This window comes from Chrysemys picta, chromosome 5 (assembly GCF_011386835.1).
Source record: "Chrysemys picta bellii isolate R12L10 chromosome 5, ASM1138683v2, whole genome shotgun sequence".
NCBI classification, from domain to species: Eukaryota; Metazoa; Chordata; order Testudines; family Emydidae; genus Chrysemys; species Chrysemys picta.
This window is the reverse complement of record NC_088795.1, coordinates 56,906,040-56,922,218: the sequence shown is the minus strand read 5'-3', so window position 1 is coordinate 56,922,218 and position 16,179 is coordinate 56,906,040. Positions and strand designations below refer to the sequence as shown.

Sequence of the window (16,179 nt, the reverse complement as noted above, 5' to 3'; positions counted from 1 at the left end):
AGCTTGCTGGGAAGCTTTGCAGGGAACTCATTCTAAAATTATCATACACTTTTTCACAGGTGGCCAACCTGCTTGCTGACATCTCACTGCTGTGGGTGAACAAGGAAACCAGGGCACAACTACTGCGTGCTTGCGGCTTTCACCCCGGTCTATATGCAGCTCAGCTATGTGCCGCTTTGGTCCCAGCTCCAGTGATTGCTAAATGGCATGGTATAGTTTTCTACAATGGGGGAACTAACAAGGCTGCAATCCCTTGGAATCTGTGGCAGAGAATTAACAAGTACCTCTTGGAAACTTTCCAGGGCCTCTCTCTGGAGGATTCCCTGCAGGTTTCAATGTCCACTGACACCCTACTTGGCCATGCAGATTAGCTACACAGGGCAATGTCCAGCTCACATAAAACACTACCTGCCTCCCACTTTTCGATTCCCTACACAAGCCAAAGCAACTTACCCAGCATCTCATCTGCTTCCTGCTCCCCGTAGAGCACATCTGGAGTGGAGAAAAGTTCCTGGCTGCCTGTCTCACCGGGCGACCCCGTTGGGAGCATTCTCTTCCAGCTCCGCTTCTTCATCCAGAATTTTTGCCTCCGGGTTACCCCCTCTTTCTGCTGCCTCCGAAGTATCCACAGGGCTATCAGCGATGGAAGTGGGGTCACCACCAAGGATAGCATTCAGCTCCTTCTAGAAGCGGCAGGTCTTAGGTGCACCACTGGAGCAATAGTTTGCCTCCCACGCCCTATGGTATGCCAGCTCCTTTATCTTCGCTCTGCACTGCTGCGTGTCCTGATCATAGGCTTTTTCGCACAAGCTTCGAGAAATTTCCCCATATGTGTCCCGATTCCTATGGGTCAATCTCAGCTGCGACTGAACAGACTCCTCTCCCCATATACTGATCAGATCCAACAGCTCAGGTGTGGTCCAAGCAGGAGCGCCTTTGGTGCGATACCCAGCCGTGCTTACCTGGGAAGCTCACATGGGAAGCCAACAAACAGGAAATGAGATTAAAATTTCCGGGCCTTGCAGGGGGAGGGGCGGGTTGGCTGCAGGGCAGCAGAATTGAAACCGCTGACCAGAGCGGCAGCAAGGGAACTGTGGGACACTTTCTGGAGGCCAATACAATCGAAAAAAAAGGAGTGGTGTCTACACTGGCTGTTTGTCGACAATAAAGGGAGGGGAAAAGACAAAAGTCTCTCACAGAGATAGAAATTTTTTGTCGCCAAAACTGGGCGTTTTTTTCGACAAAAGTCCCATTTCAGTGGGTACGCTATCACTGTTTTGTCACCAAAAGGCAGTTTTTGCCAACAAGTTTTTGCCTTTTGTAGACAAGGCCTTAGCTTCCCCCAATCTTCAGCAGCCTTCCCTGGTCTCAATCTTCCCACATTGAGCTATCCATGGTCCTGCTGCTCTTCCAGCCAGCCAGCCAGGAATCCAGTCTTCTCTCTTCCAACTCCAGGCAGCAACTGACTGCTCTGTCTCTGTTGCTTCTTTTTATAGGGCCCTCCTTGCCCTTGATTGGCCACTCCAGCATCCCCTCCGATTGGCTGCTTCCCTTGCAGCCACTCTAGGCCGCCTGGAGGACTTCTCCTCTGCTCTTTCCTGGGGCTGGGTGAGGCAGGGCTGCGAGGCCTCCAGGAAGGGGCCTCCAGACCTACTTCACCCCATTGCTATGGATCAACAGGATAATAAGACATTGGTTTTTATTCTTCATTCAAGCATTGCTCTTTGTGTTGGCTTTCAAATACACAATTCTTTACATGTGCCAGGATTGATCCTATTACAAACTCAATGGAAATATCTGATGACTATTATTCATCTCGTACTACAGAGTCCCAGTACAATCTGATATAGTTAAATATGAATATATTTAAGTATCATACTTCAGAAATATTGCCTGTGGACTCAATCAGATTGGATGAGTGGCATACAGTATGTGGATGGGTTTTAATGAACACTGTTGGTTTTAGTTATGACTTAGCTAAGTAACTATTTATGAATAGGAACTAAATATGAATACATGTTAAAATTTTTCCAGTTACTTCTTAAAAGGAGCCCAGTTTCAATATCTTCATAGTTAGGCCCTAACCCTACAGAGGGATCCATGTGAGTAGTCCCTTACACCCATATGATGAGGACCTTAATTTGTGAATGGGGCTGGTGTCTCAATAAGAACTAGTGTTCTTCTGATATATCACAGCAAGAAATCCTGTTTGATTCTGCAGTTTGTAATTCAGGGAAGGAAGTTTAGTTTGAATGCATGAAAAAGATGGGAAACTTTCAAAATTGTAATGTAAGTTATACGGAAAATAGGTTTTTCAGTTGGTTTAACCACAGGAATTTACCATAATTTGTCATTGTACTTCCCTTTAATAGTCAGCAATGTGTAAAAAATACAGCTCTAAAAATGAACTGGCTCACCAGACAGCATTTACTTCTGGGAAAAGGCCAACCTACAAATATTTAACCATATCACAGATTATCTTTATATTCTGTAGTGTAAGATGTATCTTGCTTATTTGTTGAATGTCTAATTGTAGGTAGTAAGATGGTCATTCCTATCACAGTTTTAAAAAACTGGTTGTATACTTGTGAAGAAAATACCAGTACAGAAACAAACATAATAAGACACAGAACCATGAAATCTAATATCCTCTCTATAGTCCTGATTCAGGAGAAAATCCCCTATTCAGGACAGCACTTGAGCATGTGCTGACATCCTATTGACATCAAGGGGATGTAAGTACACACTTAAGTGCTGTTCTAATTTGGAGGCACTGTGCATAATTTCTACTACCATTGGAGTAATGAACTAGTAACTCTTGCAACTGGCCTAAGACATTTTAAAATACCGAGTAGTAACCAGCAGGAGATCCCTTGCAAAAATATAAAGCAGTATAAGCACCTATACAATATAGATAAAGTAATGAACTCCATTTGCTTAAGTAAAACCAGTTAACTAGTGTTAACACTATAGCAATCTTTTTCAGCTGTTGAGAAAATCTGAGATTATGCCATTAAGTGACTGTGAGAAATATAAATATGTTGTAAACTGTCTCCCATATATTTCCACTTTCTCTCCTCAACTTCTCTATAATTAACACCTCTCTTTATCTTGTTCTTCTTGACTATCTTTGTTCTTTTCAAGTTAAATAATTTAATACCTTCTCTTCCTCTCGTTTAAGCTCTCTTTATCTTGTGATCCGCTTTCCTTTATACTGAAATCTCTGCTGTCTAAATGCATAATCAGATGACATCCATTACTGTAGAACTTAAAAATCCCAGCATATTCACTAAAAACATCTAACTGTGTAGTTATTAGACATCAAGGTATGTCACGCACGTGAGAGGATGAATACACAAAAGAAAGAGAAATTAGGAGACTGAATGTGCTGCAGAGGGAGCCAGCTTCTAGACATGACTTAAGAATTACCTGTATTGGATGTTCACATTAAGGGCTTGTCTACACTAGCGAGCTTACAGCGGCACAGCTGTACTGATGCAGCTGTGCCACTGTAAGATCACTCATGTAGCCACTCTATTCCAAGAGGAGAGAGCTCTCCCATCGACATAACAAAATCACCTCCATAAGTGGTGGTAGCTATTTCAGCGGGAGAAGCTCTCCTGCCAACATAGCGCTGTCCACACCGGCGCTTCTGTCAGTGTAACTTATGTCACTCGTGGGAGGGGGGGTTCACACCCCTGAGCGACATAAGTTTTATACCAACAAAAGTGGTAGTGTAGACAAGCCCTAAATTTAGAGTGGTGCATTCTATTACTCTCTATCTTTTAAAATATGAAAAGTGGTTACTGTTGACAAAATCTTGTTCACTGTACACAAGTAGTCCTGTTGACTTCAGTAGAACTACTTGCATGAGTCAAGCAGGCAGGATTTGGTTCCACATAACTATACATCACATGATGCTATTGGATGCAGGAGGTACAAGGGACATAAAGAGGCAGAAAAAGCATCTGGAAGTCTCTGAAGTGTATTATACATTCTCTTCTGGAAAAAGCAGAACAAGTTTGAAGGTTAGTAATGTGAAAACGGAGAGACACTATACAGTTTTCAATTTGTGTGCTGTATCTAAGCCATAACCAGATTTATCCTATAATAAATCCATTGTATAATGGACAATACACCTGCAGATGTACCAGCTGATGCTGAGATCTGATTAGATCCCATTAGCTGATTAGGATACTCAAGGGAACTGCATGGGAAACTCCTGAGGAAAGCCTAGCTATTGCAGGAAGTGGGTGTGGATGATTCAGTATCTGCCACTCTTCCCTTGTTAACACTGTTGTGTTAACACTGAGCAATTTCCCCAATATGGTGCTATAGGACATGATAATGTTAGAGGTGCCGTCTTGCAGAACAGAGAAAATCACAGTCCTGTTCATTGAATGATACTTTCTTAGAGTTTTCTTCCTCCCTAGCCCCATTCTGTGGGTAAAGTTGATCTGGCCCTATAATATCAAAGGTCAGTGACTAAAATGTGATTTATTTTACTTAGAAGACCCACATACCAAGAGACATAGTAATAACTGGAAAACAGATTTGAGATTAGAAAACAAACACTGAAAAATAATTAGGGATAAGTTGTGGACTCAGTCTATGAAAACATCTCTGCATAAGCCCTCTGAACATGCAGTGTAAAATACTGCATAGATCCTAAGATCCAAAGTCTATATAAAATGAGCAACAGATACAGGTCTATGTCGGCAATGCAATTCAGCAATTGGCAAGTTCTAACACATGATTAGAATATCCCAAAGTTCAGATCTTCTAGAAACAAGTTGTTAAACAAAGCAACCTGATAGTCCCTTGTAAAAATGAATGTCTATCGTTTTATTTGGCATAGACAAAAAGTTGACCCTTTTGGTGACTGGTACTAGACTTGTTATTGCCCCCACAGACTAGGCTCTTTCTTTCCAATCTCAGCAACTGATACCATAAAGAATGATATTCTGGATGTGGAAACATTTACTTCCATGGAATATGGTAAAAATGATGGCTACCTGGCTATTTATCATCCTTCTCGTAACTATTCTGAATCTGATACCCACTCGGTTATCACAGCTAGCTTATTCTTCCCTTTACCTTATTGATCTTCTCTGATATTGCTGTGTATTTTACTCCTAGCAATTATTCAGTGGGTATTTTCTTATTGCCAATACTCTGTCAGTGATTTGTTATCCTATTTCTGTTTTCTGCCGTGACTCTCAATTTTTTAAAAAAAGTAACAAAACCAGAAGACATGCATGAAACATTAATTTCCTTTGTTTTTAAAAAGTCATAAAGTTGCCCATTCTACAATGGATAGACCAGTCCCAATTTCAAATGGCCTATGCCTTGACCTTTAAGACTAATGTGCAGGGTATTAGTAAGTTCAGGATTGAATTCAGGAACAGAAAACCCTTTGGCTATAGAAATTTGTTCTTGTTCCATTGGACCAATCAAAAACAGGGACATATCATGCAAACTCTCTTAAGAAACAGTTTCAAAATATATTCTACAGAAAGGCATGTGTTAGTGTATTATTATGTTCTTTGGAACTGATGCTGCAAACAGTTCCACAGATTCTAATGGGGGTTTCATTATTGCATATTTGCAAGATCAGGCCCAATGTAACAAAGGTAAACTATAAACTGTAGAAGTCTGAGTACATTAACATCATTTGTAGATAAGCTGATGTATATTAATTCACACTTCTACACTTTCAATGCAGTCGTGGGGGATTTAGCCATGCAACTCAGAGTCAAAGGCATTCAGAAAACTGAAACTCTTGCAAGACTTTGGAATTGTAAGGGAAAGCATCCAATTTCTTTACTTTTACAACAGTCTGCATAGCATGCACAGAAGAGATTTTTAACAATGGGTAAACTGAGTTTTAGCATACATAGACAAGAAAGTGTCCACAAGTGGCCTGCTTTCATCAATGATGTTAATGAAGCGTAAGACTGGAGTAACATAGTGGCAAATCAGGCCCTATAAGCATGTTATAAAAGTTATCAATGGAATTGAGGGCTAACATTGAATAACTGGCTCTCTTTTTTAGCATGTGCTAACAACTGTACATGTATATCTCAAGCACGAATATTGTGGATGCATTGGCTGGAATTTGCATGTGCCACTTACATCAACAAGACAGACTTCCCTGCACATACAGTTGTAAATGCACAAATGAAGGCTAGGTGGAGGCAGCCTACAGACTGTTTTAAAAAATTACAAGGAAGCTTAGTGGCTAGACATAAAATGACTAGGATTCTATCTATGTCCTCTATTAGGATTGGAGCTAAGCTGTGTCAGTAGTAATACCCTGTATTATTATCTGTATAGCATCTTATTAAGGTGCTTGGCACTTCTCATTATAAGACCCTGGTTCAGTAGCTTATAGTTCTGCCAACCTTTAAATATTTAGGCTGTAATTTTCCACAACGGGTGTCTCCCTCAGGTTGATTTTTTTTTAAAATTTCAGCCAAAATGGTTCAGCCATTTCTGAGATGCCCAGGCAATGTGGAGGAGAAGCCTGCCTGATTCAAATTCAGAAAGGACAAGAGTCAAATGTGGGCTGGAGGGAGTAGATTGGGACAAGGAGTACATGTGAGGAAACAGGGCTGGAGACTCGTGAGATGTGGGGAGAGGGAAACTGGGTCTGGGTTTGGAGGGGAGAGTGGGTCAAGGAGCCTGGGAAGATGACCATGACCCTGGATGAGAAGCCCTTGGAGGGAGATTGGGACTGGATCCAGTGTGGATGGAGAACATAGGTGGGGGCATGAGGGGGTGACTGGATGCCAGAGTTGGGAAGAGAGATTGGCTGAGAAGTCAGGATTAGGGGATGGGACTTGAACTGGTTGAGCAAGAAGACTGGGGACAAGGAGTTGGGAGTTTATGTGGGGAACTGGGTATGATTGGGAGGGGGACTGGGACTGGGATTCCAGAGCTGTGAGACTAGGACCTATTGGCTAAAGGGACTGAAAAGACAAGCCTCAGGAGTGGAGACTAGGACTAGTTAGGCTAGCAGGATGGGGTGAAGAGAAGAAAAGACTAGGGCAATAGATGGTAGGAGGGGATGGGCAGAAGTAGTGATGCCCAGGGGAATGAGCAGAAGAGTCTGTGCCCACCACAAAACAATCGTCTCCAGAGCCTGGAATAAAAATATCACAGCCTCTCACCATTCCTTTGCTCCCAGGAAATATCAGTGAAACCCACTGCCAAAGTGTGTCTCTCATCCCCTATTAGCCCTGGTCCACTAGAGGATGACAACCTACTATGAGGGTTCTTCAGAAAGTGTCTGGCCTGATGATGCCCCTTCATATGCCACAATAAAAAACTGGGCTACTGAAGTTAAGTGAGGGAGAATCAGCACTGAGAATGAACCAATGTCAGGACACACCAAGTGGGCCATCATATCAGAAAAAGTTGATGCAGTCCACAAGATGGTGATGGATGACAGAAGATCAACAGTCAGGCACATAGCTGAAACAGTGGGCCTCAGCATTGAGTCTGTTCACACCATCCTCAGTTAAGACTTGGGGCATAAGAAAGTGCTGTGGAAAGTTGAGTCGAGGAGTGGTGCTTCTCCAGACCAGTGCATCACCCCACAGCACTGTGACCACAGCAACCAAATGCAGCTTTCAGCTGCTTCCCCAAATTTGGCTCTCTCAAACTGCTATCTGTTCCCTAAGTTGAAGGAAGACCTTTGTGGAAAGAGTTTCAATTATGATAATGAAGTGATCGTAGCAGTTGAGTTTCTGGACATGTAGGACAACGACTTTTACAAGATTTTACAGCACAGCCAAGCTGCAGCTGTGCTGGACCAAGTGCATTGATGTCAGGGGGGGACTATATTTAAAAAATAAACAATTGAATGAAAATTATGGTTTTTTTCTTTGTCAGGCTAGAACCTTTCTGAAATACAGCGATCAGTTACCTCATTAGCTTGAGTGACAGGTCGAAGCAGTGGATCTAAAGATTATAACCCTTCACATGAACTATGTTGGTACCAATATGATACTACATGATGGAAGATTTTTCAGTTTGCCTTTTTTTAAACCTAGGAAGTTATGCACAAAAAAAAGCTGTTAAAAGAACATTATTGAAGTTGCAAAGTCAAACACTCCAAAGTTAGAAAATGCCAGAATTAAGGTGGCCCGGCAACCTTAATTTGGTTCCCTTGTGCATATGCATTCTGATAGTCATTAACTACACAATCACATAATTTTTCCAGAGGGCCCCTGCCTACTTCAGTACATCGTATGGATCTGATCTGGAGACGAATCACATTTAGGGAGCGAAGGATGCTGTTGTCTGTGTAGGATTACTGCCTCATTTGTAGCAGATGTTAGAAGGTGTGTAGTGATTGAGGCAAGGGATTGCAGGAAGAACAAGGATAGTCTCATGCCCTAGAGAACTGGATTCTGCCTCTGCCACAGAATTCCTTTGTGCTTCTGGTCAAATCCCTTTAGCCCAACTTTTCACAGGTAGTCACTAATTGTGTATTCCTTGTTTTGTGAGTGTCTGACTTGAGACTTGAGGTCTGATGTGCAGAAGTGCTGATCACTCACAGTTGAAGTCATTGGGAGCTGTGCTTTGAACATATAAAGTGCAATACAATTCTAAGATCCTAGGTGTGTCAAATAAGGCACCCAAAATTCAGGGACTTTTGACCTTAATCATTCTTTGCCTGAGTACCCCATCTGTAAAATGGGGATAATGCCCTTTGTGTGACAGGGGTGTTCTGAAAATAAATCCATTAATATGTGTTAATCACTCATATATTATAGTGATGAGTGCCATATGAAAGCCCATCAGGAAATTAATAATCCTGTCTTCAGAGCAGATAGTATAGTATATAGAGAATAGGACATTGTGTCACACATCAGACATTGAGAATAAAACAAAATATTGAATAGGTATGCATTAAGTAAGCACCATCTATTCTGTGAACTGCAAAAAAAGTATTGATCACATAATTAAAGACTATCATAATGCATATACACAAGGGGTGGGGAGCAAATTAGGGTGGACAGGAAACCTTAATTCTGGAATTCCCTAACTTTTGACTGGTTGGCTTTGCAACCTTCATGATGTGTTTTAGTATATTTTTGTCTTTGTATAACATTGAAGTAAATAACATAGATGTTTATCCTTTGCTTAGTAACAATGGTAGCTCATTTGATGAGCCCTGATAAACTTGGACATGGTCTTTCAGCCCTACTGGGGCAGAGTAATGTCCCAATTTTCTCATCTGTAGAATAAGGCTGGTAATGTTTGTAAAATGCTTTGGAATCCATGGATGAACTGTCTATATAAATACTGTTACCAGATAAATACTAGGTAAAAACCCATTCCAAATATATTTCAGTAAGTGCAGTCCCATAACTGTTGTAACCACCCATTGACATTGTGAAAACAGCTGCAGGACCAGTTCAACTATTGCTGGTAGCAGTTTCAAATATTAAGGCATACCACAAGAGAAGTTCTATATATAAAATACAAGGACATTGACCAGAGGATGGTTCTAGTCAAATACACACTTAAATAGGTGAGATCAGAACTGAGCTGTGAGCTATAAACAGTAAACATTTATTTACAGGAAAGCAAAAAAAAAACAAAAAACATATGGTCCAACTGTTCTTTGAAGCCTGAATACACCCATGGAGAATGTGCAGAATAAACTTACCTAAACACTTAAAAAGCAAACATCAGGAACTGTTATGTGCTTAAAACACCACTGAACAAGGGCACTATGAAAGTACTGGTGTGAGCAGTTACAATGATAAAACGTTTCATACTTTATCATTTCCTTGTTAATGTGATTTAGAGGAAGGGGGTCATGGCCAGTCTGAGACTGGACTAATGAATCCATCAGGGAAGCTGATACAAGAGAGGAATAGAAAATTGAAAGTGCAAGTCGAGCACCAGAATCAGATTTTTATGATACTCTGTTTTAATGGAGATTTATTTAGTATTGAAATAAGCCCACTGACTTTCAACTAAAGCCTAGAAGAGAATCATATATATTTTCCTAAGTCTGGAAGCAAGCTAATTTAGTGGGTATTCATACGATAAATCACAAAAGATTAAGTTGGCTTTAGTTTATAGAAAGTGTTCCTTTTCCTGGAGGCAGGGCAGATGACTTAGAATCAGTTCAAGTAAGACAGGGAATCTGCTTTTTGTGGTGATGCAATGGTAGCGATAAGTGGATAAACTTGAAGGCAATGATGATGAATCTGCCATACATGGTTTTATCACATCACTTAAATGACCAGTAGTAATTCTTTTTTGCTCTCTGTAATTTGACTACATGCAAACACAGGATTGTTAATGAAAGAGAATTAGATTTCAGCTTGGAGAACTCCATCATTAAGGGAAAAACACAGTTATTTTGTAAGGATCTGTAGCGCTTGGTGCTCTACGCAGGTCACAAAGGAAAACACAGTCCCAGAGTTTACAATTGACAGCCTTGCTCCAGCAAGAAATGTACGGACTCTTGTGCCTGCAATCCACTTTTTGTGAGCTGGAGTCCCACACCTGTGTGGATCAAATTGCAGGATCAAGGCCAATATAGACATCTTTGAAGCCATTAAGCCTTCATCTATTTAGGTCAATTACTTTGTAGGCTCTGGGGTAATCTGTGTACAAAAAAACCCAACCTTTTTTATGCTAGTGTGTAGGAACATATCTCAACACAGGCATACACAGGCTACTCCAAACTACACACCAGTAACACCCAGTAATAATCTGAATAGAGAAACTAGTCTCCCTTATACAGTTTCTGACATTTTTCTTTTTATTGTGAACAACGCTCCTTCCAAATAGTGTATTCTACATATCTTACACACCTCATGTTTCACAAACTGTCCTAGTGATGAATTAATCTAAACAATATTACAAAAGTCAGAACCATGATCATAGACTTAAAAACAAAATACAATGATATCTATATTTGTTTAGTAATGATGTATTTTTTTATTCAGTTCCTATTTTCATATAAACAATAACTACAACTGTCAATGTTATAAATTGAATGGGGTTAGTTAAGTGGCATTCAGAAGCAAACTGCAGGCATCAGTTCTACAAGTTGGCCCAGTAAGTAAGCTTATCAGTGGTTGACCAGAAGAAGCAATCAGTTAAACAACTTCTGGAAGGCCACTAATTGTGGTCTCCTGGTTGAAGAAAAACTTGTTGTGATGGTAGAGCCTGAAGGTGACAAACACTGAACTTTTGCTTTAATTTTGACTGGGTAGCCCTCTGGCAACTAGTGTCTACAAACTAAGGGATTGGTCCATGCTCTTCTTGCTTGGTAGTTAAAATTTAAGAGCCCTGAAAGGCCAGTGGATCGAGGTCTACTTTTGACGGTAATTCACTCTTTTACATTTTATCAGACAAAAAGAACAGGAGTACTTGTGGCACCTTAGAGACTAACAAATTTATTAGAGCATAAGCTTTCGTGGACTACAGCCCACTTCTATATGCATCCGAAGAAGTGGGCTGTAGTCCACGAAAGCTTATGCTCTAATAAATTTGTTAATCTCTAAGGTGCCACAAGTACTCCTGTTCTTTTTGCGGATACAGACTAACACGGCTGCTACTCTGAAACCTGTCATTTATCAGACAGTTTCCAGAACCTGAAACTTCCTTCTTTGCCAGAAATTGTTTCCTGCCAGACGGTGCAGCACACGCACCGGTTGCTGATTACACCCTCGTCTCCTCTGCTGCATATGGGAGTTTTCCACACCCTCTGCCACGAACAAAGAATCGAGTCATCCCAGCAACCAGCCTCCCATTGCAAACGCGCCCATTGGTTTGCAAAGGCAGTTCGGGAAGAACGCGCACGTGTTGCTCTGACTGTCCCCCCGCCCCGGGCGCTTCCGGGCCCCGCTCGCTGTCACAGCTGCGATTGAGGAGGAGGAGCGCGGCCAGCCCGGCCCCGGGGAAAGCCTCCAACCCCAGGAACTGAAAACCCGAGTCACCCCTCCCCCTAGCTCGCACGTCAAACGCCGGGCGTCACAGACACATTGTAATGTATCAAAAAAGCGCGCAGCCCCCTACTCGCTGCCTCCTGCACCGGCACCAGCCCCGCCGCCCCGGCAGCCGGGAAGGGGTTCCCCGGGCTGGCTGGCTGCAGCCGAGCCCCAGCGGTAGGAGCGGCTACTGGCGCTGCTCTGCGGTCCCGCTCCCTGGCCGGGCTGCAGCCGCCGGTGCCCGCTTGAGCTAGCGGAGCTGTCCGGCTGGGGGTAGCCGCGTAACTCCGCGCCGGGGAGGCAGCGGGCGCTGCAGCCCGACCCCCTCTGATCTCGCGGGGTGCCCAGCCCGCCGGCCGGCGTTCCCTTGCCGCGGGGGGGAGCGGGGCTGCGGCGGGAGCCGGTGCGAGTCTATTAGCAGGCGCGTGGTAGTGATGGCGGCTCTCAGTGAGACTTTCCCTGTCACTGGATACTACTCCCGGCTCCTGCCCGCCGCCGCGGCAGCCCCGCTCCGAGCCCGCCCGCCCTTTGCAGCACAGCCGCCGCCGCCGGGCAGCAGGGGCCACAGGCGAGCGCGGGGGCGGCCGGAGCGGTGAGTGCCGGCGGCAGCCCGCGCGCCGCGCAGTATGGGGCTGCTGGAGCGGACGAGGAAAGAATGGTTCATTCTGGGAATAGTGCTGGTGATCGCCGTGGCTAAGCTGGAGCCTGCCATTGGGGTGAAAGGGGGTAAGTCTGGTCCCTGCCGCGCCGCAAAGCCCCCGAGAGAGGGGAGGGGCAGGGGGCATTGAACGAGTGCTGGGGGCATTGAACGAGTGCTGGGGGTGCCCTACGCGGCGCTCCCAGCCGAGCCCCTCTCTCGGCTTGTTCGCTTGCAGACGAGAAAGGGGCTGAGCACGAGGGGTGGGGGCAGCGTCCCTTGCTGCGGATCACCAGTCTCAGGGTGAACCAGAGCAACTCCAAGCTGGACTCGGGGGTTACTTTCAAGGCACAGCATCATGCTGCCCCAGAAACGTAGCGTTACTCAGCCAAGCCCTGCTCTGAACGTGGCCGTTGCTTCCAACAACTGGGTAAAATTCCCACCCCACTGGGGCGTTTGGATGCGCGCGTTATGGGCCGCGGAGTTCACGCGGCTGCCCCCAACACAGGGCTCCATTGAGGCTCCAGGGCATTACACACTGACACGTTGCACTGAGACCCGGCACGACTTCCGTGTGCTGGAATTGAACGGCGGTACAGTGCTAGCTACCAGCACAACCCTGCTCAGTCGGGAAGGGTGGATTTTTCTGCAACTGTCAAACTTGAAGAGAAGTGGTTTAAAAACAAAGAGTGAAGTTTGTCAGTGTCTCATTGAAATATACACCATAAAATCCCTGATCACAAGAGAGAGGAGACACTTTAAAATTACCTAAAATGAGTCCAAAATTAAGGAACCTCTTTCCAAACGAGTGACACTAATAACTGGAGAAATAACGTTTAATCACTCTCAAGTTTTAAGCGATGGCAAATCGTATTATAAGGGATATGTTTGAATTTCCCACATTTGAGTCCTGCTAGTCCCAATTTTTTTAAAATGAGTTCAGTTTCTTCTTTATATCAGAAGCTCATCAGTAAATATTAATATATATGGATTGTATCTTAAACTTCAGTCATAATTTGAAACCTTAATATAGCCTCTAAGATGTCAATTTAAAATAAAAAGTAACTTAATGTTGTAACTTTGAAATATGTAGCATTTAGGCATTTGCATGCTATTGTTTACTTTCAGTGTGCAAACTTTAGTGCCAGGCTCAATGCTTAAACATCAAACAGGGATCATGCTCTGTCTTGTTCAAATCTCAAAATATAATAGATTTTTTAAAAAAGCATTTATTTGAAAACACTGGGTTGAAATCCTTTCTAATGGTCATGTTGTTTCTGTGGCACCCATGCTCTGTGAAGCAATATTCTTGTTTTTCAGTGGCAGCAGAATACTTATTCTGAGAGCTTCCCCTAAATAACTTTAACATTTGGGTTGGTAAGAGGCCCCTGAGAGGAAGCTACTAGACTTATGGGCGCTATAGCACCCAGCCCTATAATTATACCTGCTATACTTTTAGAGTCTTGCTACATTTACTTTTTAATCAAAATTATACATGTCTAGAATAACCCAGGTAGAATCCCTTGCTAGGTCAGACATTCCCCTTCTCATCTTCCATTTACACTGTACAAAAATTAATAAGGAGTGTCTATATTTGTAAGGTGTTTTAGTATCTTTGCCTTGACTGATAATGGTGTAAATGGGATTAAAACTTATTTTGAATATTTTGACTTGGGGAAAATAACTTCCATTAAGAACTGGCTAAGAAGTAGATAAAATAACTGGAGTTTAATATTTGATATCTTCCATCTCTACCCCACTTGAGAGGGATGCTGAATGACAACTTGAAATTGAGTCAAAAGTAATTTTAGGTACTTCATCTGTCCCAGACTCCTCCTGTTTATGGTTTTACTATAATATCTTCCTATTTGTAAATAATCCTTGTCTGTCCCCCTGTTGTCTCCACATGAACAACAGGGAAAACTAGTGATTCTATAAGGGTAACAATGAAGCTGCCTGTACACCAGTGCAATCAAATGCCTGAAGTAAACTGGGGGGGAAATCTTCTTGTTAAGAAATCTTATGCATTACTTGTAACAATAACAAGTAAACAGCATTCTGTGTGATATATTTTTTTTTTAGTTGATGACATCTCTTTAATTATAGTAGGTTTTTGATAGCACCTACTGATAATTGGTTTTCATTAGAACTCCCAGCTCCAAATACTCAGAACGTTTACTTTTTGAGAAGATTTTCTGTATGTTTGGTTTCTGCCTGTGTAGAAAGTATTAGCAAAATTTCTTCAGGCATTCTTACGTTATGGGAGGAAAAAACACTTTGTCCATGATATTAAAAATAAATACATTCTAACCCTTTAACCTTTGTTTTAATTTTTAACAGAGCTGAATTTTGAAGGATGAAAGTTCTCACTGAGGACCTAGTGCTATTGTTTGGCTTCAAGAGAAAAAATAAAGTTATAAATAAAGTGATTTAAAAATCCTTTGAGTATTTTCTGGGGTAACTAAGGCCCCAATCAGGCATGGAGCACAGTATGGTAAAACTCTTGCACTTGCATAAGCCCCATTGAAGTCAATACTCTGTAAAGGTGAATGAGGCCACCCACATGTAGTTCCTTGCAGGATCAGGACCTGCTTTAAGGAGAGCCTAGTGGTGAGATAACTGCTTTGTGACATCATTGGACTTGTCCCTGATTGACTGGACCATCAGGTTCATGACTAGTCATGTCAGTCGCTGTTCCTGGGACAACTTGAATAAAAGACATGAAAATAGCTATTGAAACATACTGAAAAAATCCTTAAACCTCCTCCACTTCACTTAAATTACCCTACTTCCACACCTGTTTTAAGATCAGAGAAAACAGAGGTTCTCAAACTTGGGGTTATTACATAGCGGGTGGCGAGCTGTCAGCCCCCGTCCCAAACCACGCTTCACCTCCAGCATTTATAATAGTGTTAAATATTAAAGTGTTTTTAATTCAGAAGGAAGGGGGGGTCACACTCAGAGGCTTGCTGTGTGAAAGGGGTCACCAATACAAAAGTTTGAGAACCACAGGGAGAGAAACAGGAGAAAAATGCAGGTATGGTGGTAAAATGTGTGGAGTTTGTGACATTCCGGCTGACAAAACCATAGTACAACTTATAAGGCTGTGTCCAAGGTTTTTTTGGGCAGAGTGCGCATGGCTGTGGAACAGTGTTCTGTTCGCAACTAGGTGAGCGCTAGTCTTACCATCTTCGGGGCATGATGCAAAAACCATCTTTTTGTCTGTTTTACTGGCACATGAGTGGGCTCATTTAATTCCACTTGGAGTATGTTCCTTCTGATAAGAAGAGATAAGGGGGAGTTATGCTTCCATTTGATGTTCCATGAACTAGACAAGTATTTGAGTGTGCCAAGTCTAAAGTAACATGAGCTAATTCACATAGTAACATTCAGGTTTCCCAGTTCAAAACCAGGCAAAATAAAAGTTGGATTCCAACAACATCAATATCATAGCCATGTTGCACCTACATAGCATTTTTCTATTTCTTTGTTTCTGGTTACATGCTTAATTTACTATTGCCATAAATTATACAAAAAGCACAACACAGCCAAGTTATCGTTGCAGCTGAAAGTTTA

At 42.6% G+C, this 16,179-nt stretch overlaps 1 protein-coding gene and 1 long non-coding RNA gene across 2 annotated transcripts in view; both read left to right on the top strand.

Moving 5' to 3' along the window:
- Positions 1-7,831, top strand: part of LOC135984114 (uncharacterized) — a 40,234-nt gene extending 32,403 nt beyond the window's left edge. The window contains exon 3 of the long non-coding RNA XR_010602022.1: positions 7,190-7,831. This is a non-coding gene — a long non-coding RNA (uncharacterized LOC135984114). The remainder of the gene's footprint in view (positions 1-7,189) is intronic.
- Positions 7,832-11,991: 4,160 nt separating this feature from the next.
- Positions 11,992-16,179, top strand: part of SLC10A7 (solute carrier family 10 member 7) — a 197,330-nt gene continuing 193,142 nt past the window's right edge. Inside the window, exon 1 of the mRNA XM_005284277.4 lies at positions 11,992-12,692. Within this exon, the coding sequence (XP_005284334.1) occupies positions 12,593-12,692 (100 nt within the window). The 5' untranslated portion in view covers positions 11,992-12,592. The remainder of the gene's footprint in view (positions 12,693-16,179) is intronic.